Source organism: Quercus suber, unplaced genomic scaffold, assembly GCF_002906115.3.
Source record: "Quercus suber isolate HL8 unplaced genomic scaffold, Cork oak 2.0 scaffold_825, whole genome shotgun sequence".
Lineage (NCBI taxonomy): Eukaryota > Viridiplantae > Streptophyta > Magnoliopsida > Fagales > Fagaceae > Quercus > Quercus suber.
Genome location: NW_027070255.1, coordinates 183,470 through 208,373, shown reverse-complemented (window position 1 = coordinate 208,373; position 24,904 = coordinate 183,470). Strand labels below are relative to the sequence as shown.

The 24,904-nt window shown below is 31.6% G+C and overlaps 2 protein-coding genes and 1 pseudogene across 2 annotated transcripts; all 3 read right to left on the bottom strand.

Moving 5' to 3' along the window:
- Positions 1-96: 96 nt before the first annotated feature.
- Positions 97-5,494, bottom strand: LOC112017574 (protein NRT1/ PTR FAMILY 2.7). Its single transcript, XM_024050034.2, has 4 exons — positions 5,311-5,494; positions 4,938-5,155; positions 2,300-2,838; positions 97-1,006 (listed from the first exon to the last, which is right to left on the bottom strand). Exons 1-4 carry the CDS (start codon positions 5,438-5,440, stop codon positions 169-171), a joined length of 1,725 nt encoding a protein of 574 aa, XP_023905802.1. The 5' UTR covers positions 5,441-5,494; the 3' UTR covers positions 97-168.
- Positions 5,495-13,478: 7,984 nt separating this feature from the next.
- Positions 13,479-17,509, bottom strand: LOC112017564 (protein NRT1/ PTR FAMILY 2.7). Its single transcript, XM_024050022.2, has 4 exons — positions 17,379-17,509; positions 17,060-17,277; positions 14,955-15,493; positions 13,479-14,330 (listed from the first exon to the last, which is right to left on the bottom strand). The coding sequence occupies exons 1-4, from the start codon at positions 17,506-17,508 to the stop codon at positions 13,493-13,495; spliced, it is 1,725 nt and encodes a 574-aa protein (XP_023905790.1). The 5' UTR covers position 17,509; the 3' UTR covers positions 13,479-13,492.
- Positions 17,510-20,512: 3,003 nt separating this feature from the next.
- On the bottom strand, positions 20,513-24,708 carry LOC112017563 (protein NRT1/ PTR FAMILY 2.3-like; annotated as a pseudogene).
- Positions 24,709-24,904: the final 196 nt, after the last annotated feature.

Here is a 24,904-nt window from a genome sequence, read left to right as displayed (position 1 = left end):
AAAATCACAAAGCTCTTTAGGGAGGTTGCTTGAAAACCCCAAAATTAACTTCAAGGAGGTCGCTTAGGAAATCCTTCAATCTGCAGAACACCTACATTATCGAAACTCATAAAGACAAACGATTTATTAAACTCATTATTTATAAAAACAATTACAATCTTCATAATTTTAGGGAGCTAGCCCTGAAGGCCCATTATGGTCCTCAACATTTTGATACTTAAACATCTTGGCACAAATTAGAAAGTAGCCAAAATTCACCACTCCTATTACTGCCAACATCCAATACACATTATCAACTCTTCCATCATTAATATTGTTTGGTAACCATCCCGTGGTTCGGTCTACCAAAGTTGTAATTGCCGGACTTAGATATAACCCAATTGCGAGTAATAACGAGACCATAGCAGTGGATGTACTTTTTAGTGACTTTGGAAATTCTTGATAATACAATCCAACTGAACCTGGGAAATGAAATCCCTCACCAAGACCCACAATCCCTAGTGGTACCACAAGCCATAGCGCTGACATGGACACAACCAAGCTAGGCTGACCCATGAGGTGATGGGTTCGGGCCACATGGAGTCGTTTAGATTCAATTAAGGCAGCCCCCACAAAACCAAATATATTGATGATGTGGCCAATTCCAATACGTTGGAGAGGTGTCAATGTTCGACGAGCTAGATTTCGCCACGTGGGGAGGAGGAAACGATCAATAATAAGGATTGAGATGATTGTAGCTAAGATGTTGAAGAGTAGAAATGTTCCAGCTGGGATTTTGAAATGGGGCCCAAGGTGTCGATCCATAGTTAGTGCTTGGAGGGTTACGAGGCTAGAAAAAATTCCTATTGAAATACCTAAGAAAATTCCAGTAGACCATAATGGGATAATTCGGATTAGGGTTTTGAGATCTTCCACTTCTTCCACGGTACATAGCTTCCATGATCTTGCATACAAGCCATTTAATTGTCTATCACCTTCAGTTTTAAGTGCTGCAAGATTTAAGAATCTGCAAAAAAATGAATGAAGAACCTTAACAACTTAGAGCAATCGCATCAGTTCGTGCAAAATTCTTGTCTATTTTGCAAGAAAAAACATACGTTTTTTATTTTACACACCCACTTTTATAAAACACTCACATCAGTTTATCTATTTTATTTAAATAATAATATATTTTTTTAATTTTTTATTATATCAAACAAACCACTACCCACATGACTTCACCTACCTTTTTCTTTCTTTGTTGTGAGAAGAAGACAGATTGAGCAACTTGACGGGGAGAGAGAAAAAAAGAAAAAAAATCATTTGCACATGAACAGTAACCATGCATATATGTATGGTTACTGTTCTTTTGCAAAGCAGTTTTGTATATTTGCACATTTTTACAAGTAGTGATGTGGGTGTTTTTTGAGTTAAAATTTGCAAAATTAAGTACTTTTTGTATTTTGTAAATTTTTGCAATCATTGATGTGGTTGCTCTTAAAGTGACTATCTCAATTGTCAAACTTAAATAATTATGATATTGATGGAAATATCCAGGATATTTAATATATTCCTAGTTGATATTGTCATTTACCTATTCCCGCTCATTCTTCTTCTTCTTTTTTTTTTTTTTTTTTTTTTGTTGTTGTTGTGGAGAAACAAATACACATACAAGGGAGAAGGAAAGTTTTTTTTTTTTTTTTTTTTTTTGTTGTTGTTGTGGAGAAACAAATACACATACAAGGGAGAAGGAAAGATGTTCTAACACAAACGCACATTATACAACTCCACTCAAAATTTATGGTAACTTTTAAGAGAGGGTGTTACAAGTTATACTATCCACAATACACTCTCTTAAATAATGTGAGATAATTATTATTTTTTTCTAGTAATTTAGTTAACTTTAAATAAATAAGTCAGATTTTTAAGTTTTAAAATTAAAGAATACTTACGAAAGAGTTTAATGGTGAAACATGCAGTAAGAAACACCCATACAAATACTGATACAACTGTGTGCAAGTATTATTATTATTATTTTTAAATTGACAAGTTTCACATGCAACCAATAAATTCTGAGTCCACTTTCACCTATTATTGTGATTGAAAATAATGTCCTTAATTTGAATATAACATATAACTAGAGACCTATACTGTAGTTATTCATAAATTTAGTTATTCAACAAGAATCTCTATTATATTCTGTTTAATTTATTTATTTATTAAATTTTTTTAAGTGACATACCATATTTACCAAAAAAAAAAATATTGACATGTATACAGTTAAAATATAATTACAGAAAATAGTTATAGTGATTCATACCTGAAACTTTTAGTTGGTAAATTGTCTTCCGACTTTGACGCCTCAGTGAATCCAAAATAATAATCCTGCCTTCCAACAGTTTTTAGTATTTTTCTCTTTCGAATTGCTGCAACCATGACACGAGCTATGCTTGTGAAAGGGCTTCCATTTGGTTTAACTTGGCGATAAAATCGCTTTCCCAATACAAATAAGACTAGGCTAATAGCATTTGCAATGACACATACTCCAAACCCTAATCCCCAACTCACATTGTCCTGGATATAGACAACGGCAGAGAAGCTGATTGCATTAGCAAAATACAAGGCAAAAAAATACCAATTAAAGAAAGTTGCTTGATCATTGGGCTTGTCAAATTGTCCAGCTCCCAAAGTTGCAATTGTGAAGCGTGTGCCTCCAAGGCCTAGTGAAGCAAGCAGTAAGGTCATGTAGAGGACTCCGTATTGAAGGTTTGATGGGGTTTCACATGTGTGTGAGCCAACTGCACATCCCGGTGGCCTCAAGGACTGTATTGTAGCCGTTATGGTGAACATGATCGTACCCTGAATTCTCAAGATCGAAGACGAGAAAAAATATAATGAAAAAATAATTTGAGTTTAAATTTAATCTGTGATAGGCTTTCATTGACCTTTTTTTCCTCAAAAAAGAGATTATACGAAAATGAATTCTTTCTATGTAATTGGGGCCTATAGGCTATACCAGTCCAAAAATAGGTAAACATGTATAAGCACTTATGACAAGTTTAGTTTATGATAGGCTTTCGAATTAGTTTTTGTTGAAACTTGAAAATTAACAAAAATACCATTTTATCTAGAAAAGGCAAAGCTTTATAAAGTTTTACTCAAGCAAATAAGTTAATGAAAAAAGATAATCCAAATACACTTTGTAATGCTTATTTTTGGAGGTTTATTTTGCTTAAAAATGAGTTCGACAAAAGTATAGTTATATGTAAAAAAAAAAAATGAAGTTTTAAAAATTTATTCATAAAAAAATTTTAAAAAAAAAATTGATCCCAAATTCTTAAATTTGTCTAGGCGAAGATATTAGCCATGCCAAAGTTCAAGTGCAAAGGGCCCAAAAATTAGAGTATAACAAGAAGAAAAAAGTTCGATTTGGAAACTACTATATATATATAAATGTGAATTTTCCTTCGGAACTAAAGAAAAATTACTTTTGTAATTTTTTTTTTCTTGTTTTGTTTTGTTTAGTCACAAGCCTACCTACTCTATAAGCATACATTCTTACTCTTTCTTTGATAATGTGGGATTAAAGCCCACAAGACTGATATGTTATTTTTCTTAATTTTGCTAAGTGAATAAAGAAGATGAGTGGATGAGACTTATAGTATTAATCTGAAGCCCACCTAAACCAAAAGTGATTTATCCCTTAAGGCAGTTTATACACTTATAAACATTCTTCCCTAAAATTTATTTATATCAACATATTTTGTGTATTTTGTTTATATTGTGTAAAAGTATATATGAAAGGCTTTTTCAATCCGCTTAACCCACGCAGTTTTCTCCACCCTGAAGAGGTAACCAAATGGGGGTGAATATATTTATTTAAATTGTATATATAATTAGATCTTTTTTATTCATCCTATTTTTTATATACATATTTTTTTTTTATCATCCCTAAGAACACTTGTTTTCTCTATCTCTTAACACTCTCCCTTGAATGTTATTCACGCCTTTCGAGGAGGCCCAATTTAATATTAACTTGCAAATCCTATGCTGAAATTGAGATTGCTTAACCTTGGAATCTAATTCACCGGTAGGAAACACTATCTATCATATAGTTTGATTCTATCTATTTATTGAATTTATTTTATTAAATTTTTTATATAGACTTTCTCTATCTTTTTGGACTAGGACTCTTAACTTGTCTTGTCCTGGCATGGTCTAGCATCAATCTTATCTTTTGTGAGTTGTTCCCACCCTAAAGAGGGACCAAGCAGCCTTAATCCTAGCATGCCCCATTTCATTGCTACCCCTTGTAAAAGTATAATCGTACTTTATAAAATATGATAATTTAAAAATAATATTAATTTTTTTTTTGAGTTAAAATAGACTCGTTAGAAAGAGGATAAATCACACATTTTTAAAAGTGCTCTTTTAGACTTCTATCAATTTTACTTTTCTTTAAATTAAATATATAAAGAGAAAAGTTAATAGATGTCCTAAAGACATTAATTTAAGAAGTATTTTTAGAAACTAATTATAGGAAAAAAAAATTATTTTTATCAATTTTTTATATTTTTCATAAAAGTAATATTAAAATTTTCTTAAAATAATATATTAATAATTATTCTAACTTCTAAATGCACCAATTAACTGAACCTTTAAATAAAATTATTCGTGCAGTTGCAACATAAGATTATATCTGTTATATCTGCAATTCGCATTCAAAAAATTATGAGGCGAATGTAATATGTTTTTCACCACCATATGATATTCTTTTTTGCTTTATAATAAGTTCCATAACTATGATTCTTGAAAAAAGAAAAAAGAAGGGTTCCACAACTAAAGTGCATGAACAAAAAGTTTCGACTGATTATTAGATTAAAAGTTAAAAATATTCTAATATAACTCATTAAACACTCCCAAAAAAAAAAAAAAAAAATCAACATTAATTTATATACCAGTAAGGAAACAAAGGCGAAGAAGGCAACGACAGGGAAAGAGCCTAAGAAAGAGTCGGCAATGATGGCACCGGCAACTGGAAAGAGACAATTGCTACCCTGTACAACGTTGAATATTTTTGTAGCAGTTATGCTTTTCACGTTATACTCTGTTATTAGATATACTATCAAATTCGATGCCCATCCACCAGCTACTAGGGAAAGCCCAAATAGAGTTCCTGCTTAAAACAGTGTACAATGTTATATTTTGACCTACTTAGGTAGTTTTATTTACAAAACACAGAGAGAGAGAGAGAGATTAGGTAGTTTTATTTACAAAACACAGAGAGAGAGAGAGAGAGAGAGAGAGAGAGAGAGAGAGATAGAGAGAGACCTGTAATGAATGGGAAGGTAATCCAGCCTCCTTGTTTGGATTCGTTAGATGCTTGTTCAGCTTCTTCATTGGGTGTAGTCAAGGCATAAAGCTCCCTTTCAGAGTGTTGTGATGATTCCACGCGTTCCATTCTTTCTCTGAACTAGATTTCAGCTAAGATGCTATGTAGGAAAGTTTACTTACTCGGTGTCCTATTATTATATTAGGAAGTAAGGTCCTCTCTCTCATGCTTTAAGCAATGACCTCATTACCCTTCCCACCCACCCAAAAAAAGGGACAAGTTTACCATGGTAACAAAAAAAAAAAAAAAAAAAGAAGAAGAAGGAAATTGAGATGTAAATTTTTTTACTTGAAAGGATAACACATAATATAAGCAAAGTCGAAGAAAATAGCCATGATTGATTTGCAAAATAGTGTAAATATATTCTATTATGGTTTACAATTTAGGGCCTGTTTGGATTGAAGAGGAAATGAGGGAGAGTGGAAGAGAATAGAGTAAATTTAATGGAAAATAAACTAATTTTATGTCAATTTTACTTTATTTTACTTTATTCCCCATTCCCCCCTCCAATCCAAAAGGATTATTAGTGTTAATAAATTCCATCGTGACTTTTTTGTTGGTTCGTGTTTTGTTTTTTTGTTTTTGTTCTTTGGGAAGAAATTAAAAAAAAATAAAAGGTGCATTGTTAGGTGATGAAAAGAGTGAGTGTGCTCCTCAGTTCGAGTTCGGGTACTTATATTTTGAAAAAACTTTTTAAACCAGCGATTTATCTTACTAGGGCTCACTTGTCGCGAATAGTAATTAGTATTTAGTTGAAAACTTTGAATATACATTGTGGAAAGCCAAAAAGAAGAAAAAGAAAAAGAAGAAAATAGTGAGTGTGTCAGTGTGTGTTTGTATAAGGCTATAAGCTTTATCTTCACACATAAATCCAATTTATCTGCACGACAACAGTTGTACGTACGTGCAGTGCTATGATGAACAAGTCGAATGGCTAGGATGGTGCATGTGGGCTGTGGAAGTCGATGATAAGATTGGTACGTATCCCTTAGCCATTATCTTTTGTCTGCAACATTTGGACTTCAAAAACTCTCTTTTGGTGTTAAAATACTGTCGGTGCATCATGCAGAACTAGGATTTCAACTTAGAGGGGTCCAAGGTATAAACAAAAACAAAAAAAATGTAATTGTCATCAGACTTTATATATTTATCATTTGTGATCTGTCCATTTGTGATAATGATACTTGATTCATTTAATTTGTGATAATAATTGGCTTAATATATCGAGAAGGGCCAAGATCTTGGAGAGAGGAGAACCAAATGAAAATTTTTTTTGGACTGATTCAAATCAGGCTAGAATATATATATATATATATATATAAAAGAAAATTTTCTGCAAATTATAATTCAGTTTGCATGTCACCATGGTCCAAAATTCAGTTTGCATGTCACCATAGTGCAAATTAGGTTGCATGTCACCATAGTGCAAATGGTAAAAGACCATTTAAGCCCAAAATGTGGTTCCATTTGCATGTCACCATAGTCCATAAATGAATACAGGAATCTTTCATGCATCAGGCTTTATTGCAAGTTATAATTCATTGATTTTCATTTTTCACGCATATGATACTGTCGGCTAGGAACTTGTGACTTTTAAGAGTTTGACATATTATGCTGTCAAAGGAATCATTTGGTAAAAAAAAATTTAGTACTTAATTTTATTGCTTTCAAAGATTAATTGATTTGATTGGATTTCTTTTGAACAGAAAATACGTACTTAACTGTGATAAATTATTCTAATTACTTGGTTGTGTTTAACGAAAAAAAAAAGTACTCTCTAGAGTTAAAATGGTGACTTGTTGAGCAAGAATAAATTTTTGGCATTATGTGACGTTTTCATATCGTTTGATTACATATAACACCTTAGAGAAGAAGAAACTATTTAATATTGGGATAGAAAAGAACTAGATATATAGTATTTGGGGGTTGTAATAAATATTTTCATAATGAAATTTCTAAGTGTGGTTATATGTATTCAAGTGACCTATTTATATAGACCCTTAAAAAATTGTTTATGTTTGTGTTAGGTTGTTCGTGTTGGTTCATTCATGATAATTTCCTTATAATCAATTTCAAGATTATTGGTGTATTTGCTCATTGTAAAAGAGCGATTTATTCTATACTTGAAATAGCTCAAAGAAATCATTTCTAGGTATTATGTAACCTCAACTGGTGCTTGATTTGATTAAGATGCTAATTGGTAAAGTCTATTGTCGTTGAATAAGATATTTGAAATTCACACAAAAAAAATGTCAATCTCTATTGGAAAATTGGTAAATTCACAAATATTCCTTCATGTTAAGATTAATAATACAAATATGACCACAATACTTTAGTGAATTCACAAATATTTAATTATTTCAAATAATTTAAGTGCACAATTATTTTGTATATTTTTAATTGCATGCGTGTGTTATTAAATTAGTTTTACCTTTAGATGGTTTTTGTTTCAATTGTTATTTAAGCAATTAAGTATAAGGAAGAATATCATATTCCAAATAAATTTTTATTTTTATAATAAGTATTTCAAACAAATTGTTTCTTATATGAATTTTATAAAAATAACCATCTACATTTCTTTTATATATATAATTACTACACTACAATACATTTACCCATTGTCCATGCAGTGGTGGAACCAAAAATTTGTAGGGGGGGACATAAAATAAAATTAATATGCATATATCTATACTATCTAAAATATTTGAATGAGATGATTAAAGATTGCTAAAAGACTTATAAGAAAAAAAAAATTGTCAAAATTTTTGTAACTTGCATTTCATGATTTTTTTAACAGATACATCTAAAGTTTAAATATCTCATTTCTCATTATAATTATCGAATGTGTCGAAAATAACACACAATTATTCAATAAGTACAAAATCATATAATCAAATAACCATTACCTATTCAGTATTCACCCAAAAAAACACTCAGTTACACATATAAGCGTTTATTATATTTATATATTATTAATATTATATTAATTTAACAACAAACGACAAGTTGAAGAAAAGTCATACATGAAAGTATTGAGATTCTAAATAGTATTGCACTATTTCTAATAGTATTGCTTTTGCTTCTGAAGACAAACCATACACGTGTAGGACATGGACCAAATTTTAATCTCAAATTTGTCAAATAAATCTTCTCTAAACTTCAAGTCATTAAAGTTTAAACGTCTGGCAGACTGGTGCCTGGGACCGTGGGATAAAGAACTAAAGAAGATAAAAATAAGGGAAATGCTAACGGTAACAAACTAGGTCAAGAAATCATACAATAGAAGATGGTATCTTATGCACTAAGCGTATACATTATTTTCCCACAAACAGATGTAGATCTACTGAAGATGTTTGACTTTGTGGCCGGTGATTTTTCTAGAATGAAGAAGAGATCTTCCCGCCTTAAAATCCAAAAGTGCAAAGCCCAAAAGTTTTTCAATGAAAATAGATAAAAAAAAAAAAAATTGGAATCATATTTTTTATTTTTGAGTTGTCACAACAAATTTTAGTAAGTAAATTATTATTGTTTTTAATTTAGTTCCATTATTAACATCATTTTTTTTAATCTACTTGACACTTAAGCTTTGTTATGAAATTGTTATAAAAATATTGTATTTCTAGCATTTTTTTTTTTAAATCATATCCAAAATTGGCGGGCTAGTTTCATTGTTCTAGTATTTTCTTAGAAAAATTTAAATTAATAAGGATAATTATCATATTAATATATGCTAATAATTTTTTTTTTTTTTTTGTGGGGGAAGGGGGGTGGCTCTGTCAGTCTCAACGTGGCTTCACCACATGATGATTAATTAATGCTTTAAAATAAATCATAAATTCAACGTTGGTGAGGTGGAAGGCTGGGTGAGAGAATTCTCTTTCATTCTTAAGGAATGCGACATATACCTTATAGTCTTATACTATTTATATAATAGTATTACAGCAACAAGACAATATCAAGATAAATAAATTTCTTAATTATTTTTTTTTTTAAAGTTGACAAATCAGTTTATAAAATTGACAAATAAAAATTGTATTATATATCCTAATAGCTTTAAAAAAATATAACTGAAGATAAAAATTGTTATTTTTTAATTTATTTTTTTAGTTGGTGGTGTTATTGCCATATAGATCGATGATATATTGTAAATTTATTGTTCCCAACAATAGCCTCAAAAAGAAAAAAAAAATTGTTTTCTTCTTGAGTTGGCTCTTTTAGCTTTCCAGTTGCACTTTACCCGTAGTATGCTTTGAGGATTTTGGTTCACAAAATACTGGCTTATAAGAGTTTACAAAATATTCTTTATGATATCATATACTTAAAGTCGAATCAAAACCATACTTTGCAACTGACTGATCAGTTGCAAAGTATGGTTTCTATTCGACTTTGAAGTATGATATCATAAAGTAGGTGTCTAGATTCTAGAATCGAACAACATATACTTTTCAATTTAATGGTCCACAGGAAAGTCACATGCAAAGGAAGTTGAGAAAGTCCTATCAGTTAAGAATGGCCTGAAATTGCTTCTCAATGGCATAATGAGTTATACATGGAACCCTTGAAGTTGAAGTTAAACAAATAAAATCTTATCAGTTGCAAAGTATGGTTTCGATTCGACTTTGAAGTATGATATCATAAAGTAGGTGTCTAGATTCTAGAATCGAACAACATATACTTTTCAATTTAGCGGTCCACAGGAAAGTCACATGCAAAGGAAGTTGAGAAAGTCCTATCAGTTGAGAATGGCCTGAAATTGCTTCTCAATGGCATAATGAGTTATACATGGAACCCTTGAAGTAGAAGTTAAACAAATAAAATCTTCTGTGTTCTCCTTTTCAACTTTACTCTTTAAGACCTCATCATATTGATCAACAAATTGCTTTAATGTAGTCTTCAGGCCCACATAACTATCAAAAAAAGACATTCATACTTTCACTACGTTGTGTAGTAGATATTTTCACCCAAAATGTATTTTTAACATATGTTGGTATCAAATGATGTCGCTCTTAATACAACCATTGCAACCATTCATTATCTTGAAGATTATGCATCTCAAGTAATCTTTGCCAACTGTCTTCAAATTCATCACAACTCAAGGAGTCATATACAGAGCACTCTATATTCCTCTTAATCGCCTCATATTGAGAATACCCTTTAAATTTCTCAAGAATTTTCTTCATTATATGCCATAAACAAAACTTATGTTTAGTTTAAGGGAATACTATTTTCATTGCCCTTTTCATAGCTTTGTCTTGATCAGTTATAATTGCTTTTGGAGCTCAGCTTGACATACACTTCATCAATGATTCAAACAACCAAACAAAAGTATCAACATTCTCGCTTGATATTAGACCACACCCAAGAAGTATTGATTGACCATGATAATTCACTCCTACAAATGGAGCAAATGGAATTTTATATGAATTTAAGTATGTGGTGTCAAATATTATAACATCCCCAAAATATTCACATTTAGCTCTACTTTTTGCATCCGTCCAAAACACATTCCTCAATCGATATCTACCATCCACATCCATTACATAATAAAATCAGTTATCCTTCTTTTGCATTCTAACAAAATAGTCATGATGTGCTCCAGCATCTCCCATCCCAAGTTGAAGCCACCTTGCTTTGTCAAAAAAATTTCTACTGTCTTTCTCTCCAAATGAAAGCTTCTCAAATCCTCTTGCTTCAAAAACAATAGATTTATAGTTTTTATTGATACGAATTCTAGCTTTATCATTTAATTCAATCCTTCTTTTCACATAAGAATCCATCTTTTTATGACATCTAAAATATCTAGCTTTTCTGGGACTTAATGTATAGATACGATCAAGCATAACAGTAGACAATCTAAAACTTCCATCAGGACAACAAGTAGCATTAATCTTTGTCTTGCACTCGAGATATTTTTTTTGGTCTTGGTTTAAGAGCATTAGTTGCCTTAATTTTTGCCTTACCTTGATTAACACATGAAAGAGTGAAATATTTTAAATTCCCATCATGTCCAAGTTTAAAGGTTCTCTTCGACACACCAAAAACTGCTTGTTTAGCATATTGCATATAATATGCTCTAACTTCTTCTTCCGAATTAAACATCATTCCAACCTTTGGTTCTAAAATAATTTCATTTCCATCTTAAATCTTGTTGACTTCATGCACCTTTTTTTCAATCTTTTCAATCTCTAACTTTTGCTAATTTTCTTCCTTATCAGTGACGATTTCTTCATATGTAGACATGCAGTCTTCATTGTCTGACAATTAGATGATTGTTTTCATTAGAAATACTACTTAATTATCCAATAAAAAATATAAAAACTTTAAACTTTGTATTGTATTTAGAAACATTATAAATAAAATACAAATAGTCGAGGAATTACCAAAAGTAGAAGAATGAGAAGCATCAGATAGCATTGTGGGAGTATCATTCTCAACCATTGTGAGAACACCATTCTTAGCCATAGCTCCGACAGCTTTTGCAACGATTCCAACAACTTATGTGGCAGTGGAGTTAGTCGAAGGGTGGTGGGGTGGAGGCATGGGCAAGAGGAAGCAGATTGTGGATTTGGGAGTTGAGACCGAAGTGGCTAGGAGGGAGGGAGGCAGAGGAGATGCAGCGGGAAAAGAGGTAGAGAAGCTTGAGGGTTTTAGAATTCTTTTTTTAGGTTTTGTTAGCTCTAAGTCTGATATGTTTTGTGTTTAGGAGGGTTTTTTTTAAATTGAATTTGTTAATATCTTAAGTGGCATTTTAGTTTTTAAAAAGCTGACGTGGAGCATGCCACATTAGCAATTTATAAAATGTTTGTAGAATAGTTTATGTCTATAGTATTACTCAACTGATTTGTTTGGTGTTTTTTTTTTTTTTTTTTGGGAACAGTAAAGTACGTACTCAATTAACTGTTATAAATAAATTTAATTACTTAGTTTTCTTTAACCAAAAGAAAAAGTACTCTCAAGCCTCAGCGTGCTTAATTCTCAAATGATCCTAGAGCTATAATGGTGTCATGGTGAGGAAGAATAAATTTTTGGCATTATGTGATGTTTTCATACCGTTTGATTACATAAAAAAAATCTTACAGAAGAAAGCAACTGATCCAAAAATTGGATTCTCAAAAAGAAGTACGTAATATTTAATATTGACAAAAAAGTTAATGAACTAGATAGTATTTGGGTTGTAGTTAATGTTTCATAATGAGATTTCTGAGTGTGTTTACATGTACTCAAGTAGACCCTTAAAAAATTGTTAATGTTTGTGTTAGGTTGTCAGTATTGGTTCATTCATGATAATTTCGGTATAATCAATTTCAGGATTGTTGGTGTATTTTGCTCATTGTAAAAGAGGGATTAATTCTATACTTGAAGTAGCTCGAAGAAATATTTTCTATTATGTAAGCTCGACATGTGCTTGATTGATCAAGATGCCAAATTGCCAATCTCGAATGATCCTTAATTGATGCTCGATCAATCAAGAACAACATTTTATTTTCACGATCTTGTTTCTATTCTAGATTCAGTTATTTATTTTAATTAACTATACTTAAAGCACATATTAAAAAAGGATAAAAACATTGCTTCTAAGAGGCTAGAGAGACAACCCGACCACCAAGTATGACAAGAATGATATATACAATTCTAAATTTGCCGATTCTTTTTTTTTTTCTCCTAAACGTAGCAAAAGAAACATGGCCAGGTTGTTTGTGTAGCATTTGTTGTAAGTACTAAAAATAAAGGACGGTGATTCTACAAATAGGATCTCCGGCTAGTTCTATTCTAGCAATTTAAAATTTGAGAATGGGTGTGAAGAGCATTGTAGTTAAATTTGTAATTTTTGCAAATTTAAAATTAGGCACTTCTTCTATTTAATCTATACTTATTCCACATTCCACTAATATTTTGTTGGTGAACCTGTGTTATTATTAGCCAATTGGATGTTTGAACTTTTTAGTGCTAAAAAGAAAGAAGAGAAAAATCACAAAGCTCTTTAGGGAGTTTACTCGAAAACCCCAAACTTCAAGGAGGTCACTCAGGAAAACTACCCTTCGTTATGAAAACCACCTACATTACCAAATTCATAAATACTAACTGTCATTATTTATAAAAACAATTACAATCTTCATGATTTTAGGGAGCTGGCCCCAGAGGTCCATTATTGTCCTCAACATTTTGATACTTAAACATCTTGGCACAAATTAGATAGTAGCCAAAATTCACCACTCCTAATACTGCCAACATCCAATACACATTGTCAAGTCTTCCATCATTAATATTATTTGGTAACCATCCTGTGATTTGTTCCACCAAACCTGTAATTGCCGGACTTAGATATAACCCAATTGCGAGTAATAACGAGACCATAGCAGTGGATGTACTTTTTAATGAGTTTGGAAATTCTTGATAATACAATCCAACTGATCCTGGGAAATGGAATCCCTCACCAATGCCCACAATGCCTAGTGGTACCACAAGCCATAGGGCTGACATGGGCACAACCAATCCAGGTTGACCCATGAGCTGATGGGTTCGAACCACATGGAGTCTTCTAGATTCAATTAAGGCAGCCCCCATCAAACCAAATATATTGATGATGTGGCCAATTCCAATACGTTGGAGAGGTGTCAATGTTCGACGGGCTAGATTGCGCCACGTGGGGAGGAGGAAACGATCAACAATAAGGATTGAGATGACTGTAGCTAAGAAGTTGAAGAGTAGAAATGTTCCAGCTGGGATTTTGAAATGGAGCCCAAGGTGTCGGTCCATGGTTAGTGCTTGGAGAGTTACGAGGCTAGAAAAATTACCTATTGAGATACCTAAGAAAATTCCAGTAGACCATAATGGGATAATTCGGATTAGGGTTTTGAGATCTTCCACTTCTTCCACTGTACATAGCTTCCATGATCTTGCATACAAGCCATTTAATTGTCTATCACCTTCAGTTTTAAGTGCTGCAAGATTTAAGAATCTGCAAAAAAAATGAAGAACCTTAACCATTTAAAGTGACTATCTCAATTGTCAAACTTAAATAATTATGATGTTGATAGGGGTATCCAGTATATTTAATTCCTAGTTAATATTGTCATTTATCTATTCCCACTCATTCTCTTTCCATTTGATTAGCTTATTTGTACTTAGCTTATTTACTTAAATGTGATATAAGATTTGAATTCAAGTAATTTAGTTAACTTTAAATAAATAAATAAGTCAAATTATAAGTTTTTAAATTAAAGAATACTTAGAAAAGAGTTTAATGGTGAAACATGCAGTAAGAAACACCCATACAATACTGATACAACTGTGTGCAAGTGTTTTTTTTTTTTTTTAATAAATTTTAAATTAACAAGTTTCACATGCAACCAATAAATTATGAGTCCACTTTCACCTTTGAATTTAACATATAACTAGAGATCTATACTGTAGTTATTCATAAATTAAGTAGTTATTCAACAAGAATCTCTATTATGTTCTGTTTAATTTATATATTTATAGAACTTTTTATAATGATTCATGACAACCCATATTTACCAAAAAAAAAAAAAAGACATGCAATTAAAATATAATTAAAGAAAATAGTTATAGTGATTCATACCTGAAGCTTTTAGTTGGTAAATTGTCTTCCATCTTTAACGCCCCAGTGAATCCATAATAATAATCCTGCCTTCCAAAAGTTTCCAATTTTTTTCTTTTTCGAATTGCTGCAACCACGACACGAGCTATGCTCGTGAAAGGGCTTCCATTTGGCTTGACTTGGCGATAAAATCGCTTTCCCAATACAAATAAGACTAGGCTAATAGCATTTGCAATGATACATATTCCAAACCCTAATCCCCAACTCACATTGTCCTGGATATAGACAATGGCAGTTAAACTGATTGCACTAGCAAAATACAAGCTGAAAAAATACCAGTTAAAGAAAGTTCCTTGATCACTGGGCTTGTCAAATTGTCCAGCTCCCATAGTTGCAATTGTGAAACGTGTGCCTCCAAGTCCTAGTGAAGCTACCAGTAAGGTCATGTAGAGGACTCCATATTGAAGATTTGATGGGGTTTCACATGTGTATGAGGCAACTGCACATCCTTGTGGCCTCAAGGAATGTATTGTAGCCGTTAGGGTGAACATTATCATACCCTGAATTCTCAAGAAGACAAGCGGAAATAGAAATGAGTTTAAATTGCTTTTATTGACATACCATTTTTTTTGTTGACGAATATACTAGTAAATGTATGTAAAAATTTATTCTGCAATATTGTTTAGGTTATATGAAAATGAATTGTTCCTATGCAATTCGGACCCACACCAGTCCAAAAATGTGCACATGTATGTGCCCTTATGACAAATATAGTTTAAAATATATAATATTTGGAGCTTATGTGTGCATTCGGATTAGTTTTTCTTGAAAATTGGAAAAATACCATTTTATCTAGAAAAAAAGGGGCTTTAAAAATTTTTACTCAAGCAAATAAATTAACAAAAAAAGATAATCCAAATTCACTTTGTACAGCTTATTTTTGGAAGTTATTTTGATTAAAAAAGTGAGTTGGGCAAAAGTATAGTACTGGTAGAAAAAAAAAAAATTGACGCCAAATTAATCTAGCTAGGTGAAGTATAGACATGCCAAAGTTTGAGTGCAAAGGGCACATAAAATTAGAGTATAACAAGAAGAAAAAAAAAAAATTCAATTTGGAAACTATATATAAGTGCCTAATTTCCTTAAAAATTAAAGAAAATTTTGTAATTTTTTAGTCACAAGCATACCTACATTATAAGCCCACATTCCTACTCTTTTATTGATAATATGGGATTAAAGTCCACGAGACCGGCCGATATGTTGTATATATAATTTGATCTTTTCTTATTCATTGTGTGTGTGTGTATATATATATATATATTCTATTATCATTTGCAAATCCTATAGTGAAATTGAGATTTTTGAATTTATTTTATTATACTTTTTCATATAGACTTATTATTTCTTTTTTTTATTATTCTTCCCCTTTGTTTTCATCTCCACTTATTAATGTCGAAACCACTTCATTAAAGATAACAAAATATCTCTAACTCGTTTCATCCCGATTCAACATCTCTCTTGTCAAATGTGAGTTTTAGCCAACCATAATCCGACTATGCCCCATCTCATTGCTATTCCTTGTAAAGTATAATTGTACCTTACAAAATAAGATATTTAAAAAAAAAAAATACTATACATTCTTTTTTTGGGTTAAAGTAAACTAGTTAGAAAGAGGATAAAGCACATATTTTTAAAGCGCTCTTTTAGACTTATACCAATTTTTCTTCTTCTTTAAATTAAATAAAATTTCTCATTCCAAATTTTTTTTTTTGAACATTGCATTCAAAAAATTATGCAGCGAATGTATATGTTTTTCACCACTACAATATTCTTTTTTACTTTAAAAGTAGGGTTTGGCTTACCTGCAGTATTTTTTTTTATTTTAATAAGAAACTGTTACATCACTAACTAATTAACTAAAAAGTGAAGATTAAAACCCACTATCACTTGCTATTATATATTTAAAATAAGAGGACATTTTCAGTTAAAAAAGTATTGAAAAGAAGTCAAACTCTTAAAAGTATCATAACTGTGATTCTCAAAAAAGAGAAAAAAAAAAAAAAAAAGTTCCATAACTAAAGTACATGAAAAAAAATAAAAAAAAAAAAAAAAAAAACATTAATTACCAGTAAGGAAACAAAGGCGAAGATGGCAACGACAGGAAAGGAGCCTAAGAAAGAGTCGGCCATGATGGCACCAGCAACAGGAAAGAGAAAGTTGCAACCGAGGACAATGTTGTATATTTTTGTAGCGGTTATGCTTTTCACGTTAAACTCTGTTATTAGATATACTAGCAAATTCGACGCCCATCCACCAGCTACTAGGGAAAGACCCATTAGAGTTCCTGCTTAAACAGTGTACAATATGCTATATTTAGACCTAGCTACTACTTTTATTTACAACACAGAGAGAGAGCTAGAGAGAGAGAGAGAGAGAGAGAGAGACCTGTAATGAAGGGGAAGGTAATCCAGCCTCCTTGTTTGGACTCGTTATTAGATGCTTGTTCACCTTCTTCATTGGGTTTAGTCAAGGCATAAAGCTCCCTTTCAGAGTGTTGTGATTCCGTTCCTTCCATTTTTGTCGGAACTAGATTTCAGTGAAGATGCTTTATAGGAAGGTCCTCTTTCTCTCATGCATTAGGCAATGACTTCGTTACCCTCCCCAACCACCCCACAAAAAATGGAGACAAATTTACCTTGGTAAGGACAAAACATAAAGGGAAATTAATTGTGATGTCCACATTTTACTTGAAAGGTTTACGCACGATATAAGTGAAGTTGAAGAATATAGCCATGATTTACAATATAGTGTTAATATATTCCATCGTGACTTTTTTTGTTGGTTTGTTTGTGTTTTGTTGTTTTTTTCTTTAATTTGGGAAAGAATTAACAAGCAATAAAAGGTGCACAGTTAGAGTTAGGTAATGAAAAGATTGTGTATGTGACCATATGAATAAGCTTCATCTTCACGCATTAATCCAATTTATCTACAAGTCATCAGTTATGCAGTGCTATGATGAATTGCAAGTTGACAATTGCTTGTGAGGAGACATACCTAAAAAAATATATGTTTCTTTTTTATGAGCTAAAGCTAGAGGAAGTTTCATTTTGAGTGTGTTCAACAACTAATAGAGGATGGTGATTGGTGAATGCGGGCTGTGGAAGTTGGTGATAAGATTGGTATGTAGCCCTAAGCCATTATCTTTTTCTGCAACATTTGGACTTCAAAAAGTCTCTCTTGGTGTTAAAGACTGTCTGTGCATCACGCATGGGGAACCAGGATTTCACCTTGGAGGGATAGAAGTATAAAATAAAATGTAGGTTAAATTAGAAACTACGTCCCTAAATTTTAGAATTATTTAAATTTTATACCATAAATTTTTAAAATTTGGATTTTACCTTCTCAGGTTTGTGGGTAAAATTTAAACACCCTCAAACTTAAAGTAGTAAGATTTAAATTCTGAAATGTCAATGTGTAAAATTCAAACACGAATCCAAACTTCAAAAAATATTTGTGATAAGATACCTGTATTTATTTAATTTGTGATAATATTTGGCCTAATCTATAGAGAAGGGCCAAAATTTTAGAGAAAGGGAACTAAATTTTATTTTATTTTGGACCCAATTCAAATTAGGCTAGAATATGTCTATAAAAAAGAAACATTTCTGTAAAGGGACCCTTTAAGCCCTAAATGTTGTTCCGTCTGCATGTGACAATAGTCCTAAATGAACACAGGTATCTGTCATCAGGCTTTATTGCAAGTAATAATTCATTGATTTCATTTTTCACGCATATGATACTGTCGGCTAGGAACTTATGACTTTTAAGAGTTTAACATTATGTTGTCAAATGAACCATTTGGTAAAAAAAAAAATATTACTTAATTTTATTGCTTTTAAAGATTAATTGATTTAATTTGTTTGGATCTCTTGAACAGAAAAGTACGTACTTAACTGTGATAAATTATTTTAATTACTAGGTTTGTCTAACCAAAAAAAATATATATTACTCTCTCAGGCCTCAGGCACTCAGCGTGCTTCTCAAATGATCCTAGAGTTATAATGATGACTTGTTGAGCAAGAATAAATTTTTGGCATTATGTGATGTTTTCATATCGTTTGATTACATATAAAATCTTATAGAAGAAGAAACTGATCCAAAAATTGGATTCTTAAAAAGAAATATAGAATATTTAATATTGACGAAAAAGTTAATGGGATAGAAAAGAACTAATAAATAGTATTTGGATGCCAATCTCTATTGAAATTGGTGAATTCACATATATTCATTCATGTTAAGATTAATATTACAAATATGACCAAGTTACTTTAGTAAATTCACAAATATTTAATTATTTCAATTAATTTTAATTAGATGTGCTATTAAATTATTTTTTACCTTTTGATGGTTTTTGTTTCTATTGTTATTAAAGCAATTAAGCATGAGAAAAAAACATACCATATTCCAAATCAATTTTTATTTTTGATAATAAGTGTTTCCAATAAATTGTTTCATATATGAATTTTATAAAAATAACCATTTACATTTCTTTTTATACAGCATATAATTACTCCACTATCTATAGTATCGATAATTAATAAATAGATATATATACAATTACCCATTAACACATGACAATTAATTTACAAATCATAAATGCAATTTTGGTGAGGTGAAAGGCTAGGTGAGAGAGTTCTCTTTCCTTCTTAAGGAATGTGACACATACCTTATAGGCTAGTAGTCTTATTTATACTACTTATATATTATTATATATTAGTATCACACCAACAACATGATAACCACATTTCTTAATTTTTTTTATTATTTTTAAGTTGACATATCAGTTTTTAAATCTACAAATAAAAATTGTATTACCTTGAAGTGTCAAAAACAAATTGATGAGAAATTAAAATTTTATTTTATTTGGTGGTGTTACTGCCATATAGAATAATCTATTGTAAATTTATTTTTTCCAACCTTACCTTAAAAAAAAAAGGGTTCTCTTCTTGTGCTGGCTCTTTTGTGCTTTCCAGTTGCACTTTCCCTGAAGTGTGCTATGCGGATTTGATTCACAAAATACTGGCTTAATTAAAAGAGGTTAACAAATATTCTTTATGATATCATACTTCAAATTAAGTCGAATTGAAACCACACTTTGCAACTGACGTAGCCAGAATCAAACAATACTTTTCAATTTAGCAGTCCACATGAAAGCCGCATACAATGGAAGTTGAGAAAGTCCTTTCAGGAAAAGGCTCGAATCTTTATTGCTGTTTGTTTAAGTGTAAATCGATTTATTTTTAACTCATAGAATATATATTTGAACTTTTAAGAGCTAAAGCCCAGTTAACATCCAAAGAATACCGATAATTTTATTCTACTATCTTAATGTTTCCACTTTCCAGATTCCATACATAAAAGAAGAGAAAAAACCCCCCAACCTCAGCGTGGTTGCTAAAGAAAACCCTTCAAATTGTAAACACCTACATTACCAAATGCATAAATGCAACTATTTATTAAACTCCAAAGTCACACCTAGATTAAAGCAACTTCTAAAAACAGTCTCAATCTTCCAGATTCTAGAGAGCCAGCACTGAAGGCCCATCATGTTCCTCAACATTTTGATACTTAAACAACTTGGCACAAATCAGATAGTAGCCAAAATTGAGCACTCCCATCACTGTTAATATCCAATACACATTATCCAATCTTCCAGCGTAAATATCATCCGGCAACCATCCTGTGATTTGGTCTATCAAATCCATAATTGCCGGGCTTAGAAATAGCCCAATTGCAAGTAATAACGAGACCATAGCTGTGGACGTACTTCTTAGTGACTTTGGAAATTCTTGACAGTACAATGCAATTGTACTTGGGACAATGAAACCCTCACCGATGCCTATAATGGTTAGTGGTACAGCAAGCCATAGGGCTGAGATGGGTAGAACCAAGTTGGGTTGGCCAATAAGGCTATGGGTTCTGACCACGTGGAGTCGTCGAATTTCAATTAGGGCTGATGCTATCAAAGCAAGGATATTGATTATATTGCCAATTCCAATACGCTGGAGTGGTGTCAATGTTTGACAGGTTATTTTCCTCCAAATTGGAATCAATAAACGATCAATGAAGAAGATTGCGACAGTTGTAGCTATTAAGTTGAAGAGTGTGAATGAACCAGCTGGGATTTCGAAATGAGGCCCAAGGTGCCGATTCATGGTTAGGACTTGGAGGATTGTGAGGCTATTTAAAATACCTACCGAGAGAATTATAAAAATGCCTGTAGACCATATTGGGATAATTCTGATTAATTATGGTTTTGAGGGCTTCAACTTCTTCCACGGTACATAATTTCCATGATCTTGCATAAGAGCCATCCATTTGTTTGTCACTTTCAGTTATTAGTGCTGCACAATTCAAGCATCTGCACGAAAATGGTGATACTTTAGTTTCATAAATAATAGTCAAGGTAGACCCAATCATGATATGACTTTTTTTCTGGGAAAAATAAATTAGTGATTGAAGATTTGAAGTTAAACATTTAAAGTTGAAGAACCTTGATCATTTAAAGTGAGAATTTGAATTCTTGCCCTTTAATGGTTAGGATGTTTATTGGGACAATCTTTTATTTTAATTCCTAATATTATTATGGAAAATGCTAACGAGTGTTCTTAGGGCACTTATTAATAATCTATTTAAACAAAGTTTTTATGGGAAATGAAAAAACAGTAATTAATATTTTGACAGTTTTTTTCATTTGTCATAAAAGTGATATCAAAACTTTCATAAAATTGATTATTAATGAGTGCTTTAAGGACATTCATTAGCATGACCCTATTATTATTTATCTAATCCATGTTCTTTACTTTACTTAGAGAAAGTCCTTCAAAATTTACGCTCGTGATAAGAGCAAATCTCATTTAATTATAGTGTGTGAGAATTAATTAGCATCACCTACAACAATTGATCCTCTCCTTGCCACCGCTACTGCGACTTGCACTGCCAACACTAGTCGATCCCTTCCTTGTAGCTAGCCGTAGCAACCATCGCAACACAGACCAGCCTCTGGCTGTTGGGATCAACGTTGTGTTCCCCCTTTATTGTGTTTTTCTCTCACTTTGGCTGCTAAGTTTCTCTCTTTCATTGGCTGCCGTGATTCTCACTAGAATTTAGAAATCATGTTATTGTTGGGGTTTATGTGTTTTGTTTAGGTTCCACCTAGTAGAACTGAGTGAGGGTGGAGTTTTGCTTAGTTTCTTTGGCACATTTGTGAAGTGGAAAACGTGAGGTTTAAGTAATAAAATTTGTTAGGATTTTATTATTATTATTATTTATAATTCAATAGTTATGTGAGTTTTAGTTAACTCAATCGGTAAAGTTTTTAAAAACTTAAAAAAAAAAAAAAAATTCAATAGTTACAATTTTGAAGAAATGAAAATTTAATTTAAACCCTAAATGTCTCAAGTCTTTATTTTTTATCAAACATTTATATTCCTAATTTTGCACCCCAACCACTCCCTAAAAAAAAAAAACCACCAAAGAAATAATTAGTGACTTGTGTGTCCTACCATGTAATATATCTTTTTTTCGAAGGTCACCACTTGAGTCTTCATGACATTTTAATATCATGAGTTAGTGACAAGTTATGCTTTTGGGCATTAAGGTATATATATATATATATATACTTTTTTTTTATTCATGAAATTGGGCATTAAGATATGTTATATTCATCTCAATTCCTAAATTCAATTATGATAATTTCCGATATTATAATGTTGGCTACATTGATTAATTATAATATAAATAAAAAGCAAAAATCTAAAACAATAACCCCCAAAAACATATATATATATATATAGAGAGAGAGAGAGAGAGAGAGAGAGAGAGAGTTAAAGTGACTCATACCTGAAGCTTTTAGTTGATGCACCAGCTTCCATTTTTAACACGCCAGTGGTTCCCAAATAATAATCTTGGTTTCCAGAAATTCCCACTGATTTCCTTTTCCGAATTGCCGCAACCATGACACGAGCTATGCTTGTGAAAGGGCTTCCTTTTGGTTTAACTTGGCGATAGAATTGCTTTCCTAATACAAATAGGGCTACTGCAATGGCATTGGCAATGGCACATATTCCAAACCCCAATCCCCAACCCACATTGTCTTGGATATAAACAATGACACAGAAGCTGATTGCATTTGCTACGTACAAGGTGAAAAAATACCAGTTGAAGAAAATTCCTTGATCATTGGGCTTGTCAAATTGTTCGTCTCCCATAGTTGCAATTGTGAAGCGTGTGCCTCCAAGTCCTAGTGAAGCCAACCCTAGGGTCATATAGAGGACTGCATGTTGAAGATTTGATGGGGTTTCACACGTATATGAGCCAATTACACATTGGGCTGGCCTCAGGGAATGTATTGTAGCAGTTAGGGTGAACATGATCATACCCTGTATTCTCAAAGAAATTAGTGACATTCCATTTTGTTAAGGAATATATAATTATATATAAATCATTTATTTATGTAAATCATTTTTTAAATTAGTTTTTTATTACCTAATTGAATATTTCTCACCTAATGTTGTGTATGATATTATTCACAAATTCATCACATTATGAGTAATTATCATATGTTACGTTAATAGGGTATCTACCAATCCAAAAATATGTATATATTATCGGTATGACCATATGATACTCGGAATAATTAAAAAATTATATTTAAACTTAAGTTTTTTTTTAAATTGTCTATTAACAACGGTCATAAAAGCACTCATTAATAGAACTTTTAGCTTATTATAAACATATTGTAAATTAATAGATACAGAGACTTACGAATCCACTATTTTTGTCTTTATTTACTTTTTCTCATAAATAATAATTACAAGGATGCGACGTGTGAGCTAAAACTCATGAGTGACATTAAAAATGTATGTAATGAAGATATCGTGTTACTTACCTCCATCATATTGGGTTTTTGCATTATCAATAAAATAAAAGTCAATAGCTAAAAAAATCCTTAACTTGTTATAAACTTATTGAAAATTAGTACACACAAAGACTTTGAATCCAAGATTTTTATCTTTATTTATTGTGTCTTTTAAAAAATAATTACAAGGATGTGACATTGGAGCTAATACTCATGAGTGACATTAAAAAATTATGTAACGAAGATAAAGTATTATTTACCACCACCACCATATTGGGTTTTTGCATCATCAATCAAATAAAGAGCACCATCAATAAATGTTTTTATTGATTAGCTTATTTAGTGTCTGCTTGTTACACTATATATAAAAAACAGTAAATAATTACCAGTAAGGAAACAAAGGAGAAGATGAGAACGACAGGGAAGGAGCCTAAGAAAGAGTCGGCAATGATGGCACCGGCAACAGGAAAGAGAGAGAAGCAACCGAGAGCAATGTTATTTATTTTTGTAGCTGCTATGCTTTTCACATTGTACTTTGTTATTAGATATACTATCAAATTCGATGCCCACCCACCAGCTACTAGGGAAAGACCCATCAGAGTTCCTGCTTGAAAAAAAAAACAGTGCATATTATATATACATATATATATATAGCGCCATTTAATTTAGACCAACTTAAAAATGGAGTTTATATTATAGCACAAAGAGAGAAAGAAAGAGATAGTGACCTATGATAAAGGGAAAGGTAATCCACCCTCCTCGTTTGGACTCCTTAGATGCTTGTCCACCTTTTTCATTTGGTGTAGTCAAGGCAGAAAGCCTCCCTTCAAACTGTTTTGATTCTATGCCTTCCATTCTTTCTCTCTGAACTGTTTTGAGCTAAGCAGATATATCCCTTCAAACTGTTATAAGCTAAGCAGATATATCCTATATCAAACACCTCTATTATATAGGAAGCTTCTCTCCCTCTCATATATGCATTATTAAAGATCGGACATATTTTATTTGGTAATGAAAAAAAAAAACGATAAAGAATTGTCACTAGGAAGGA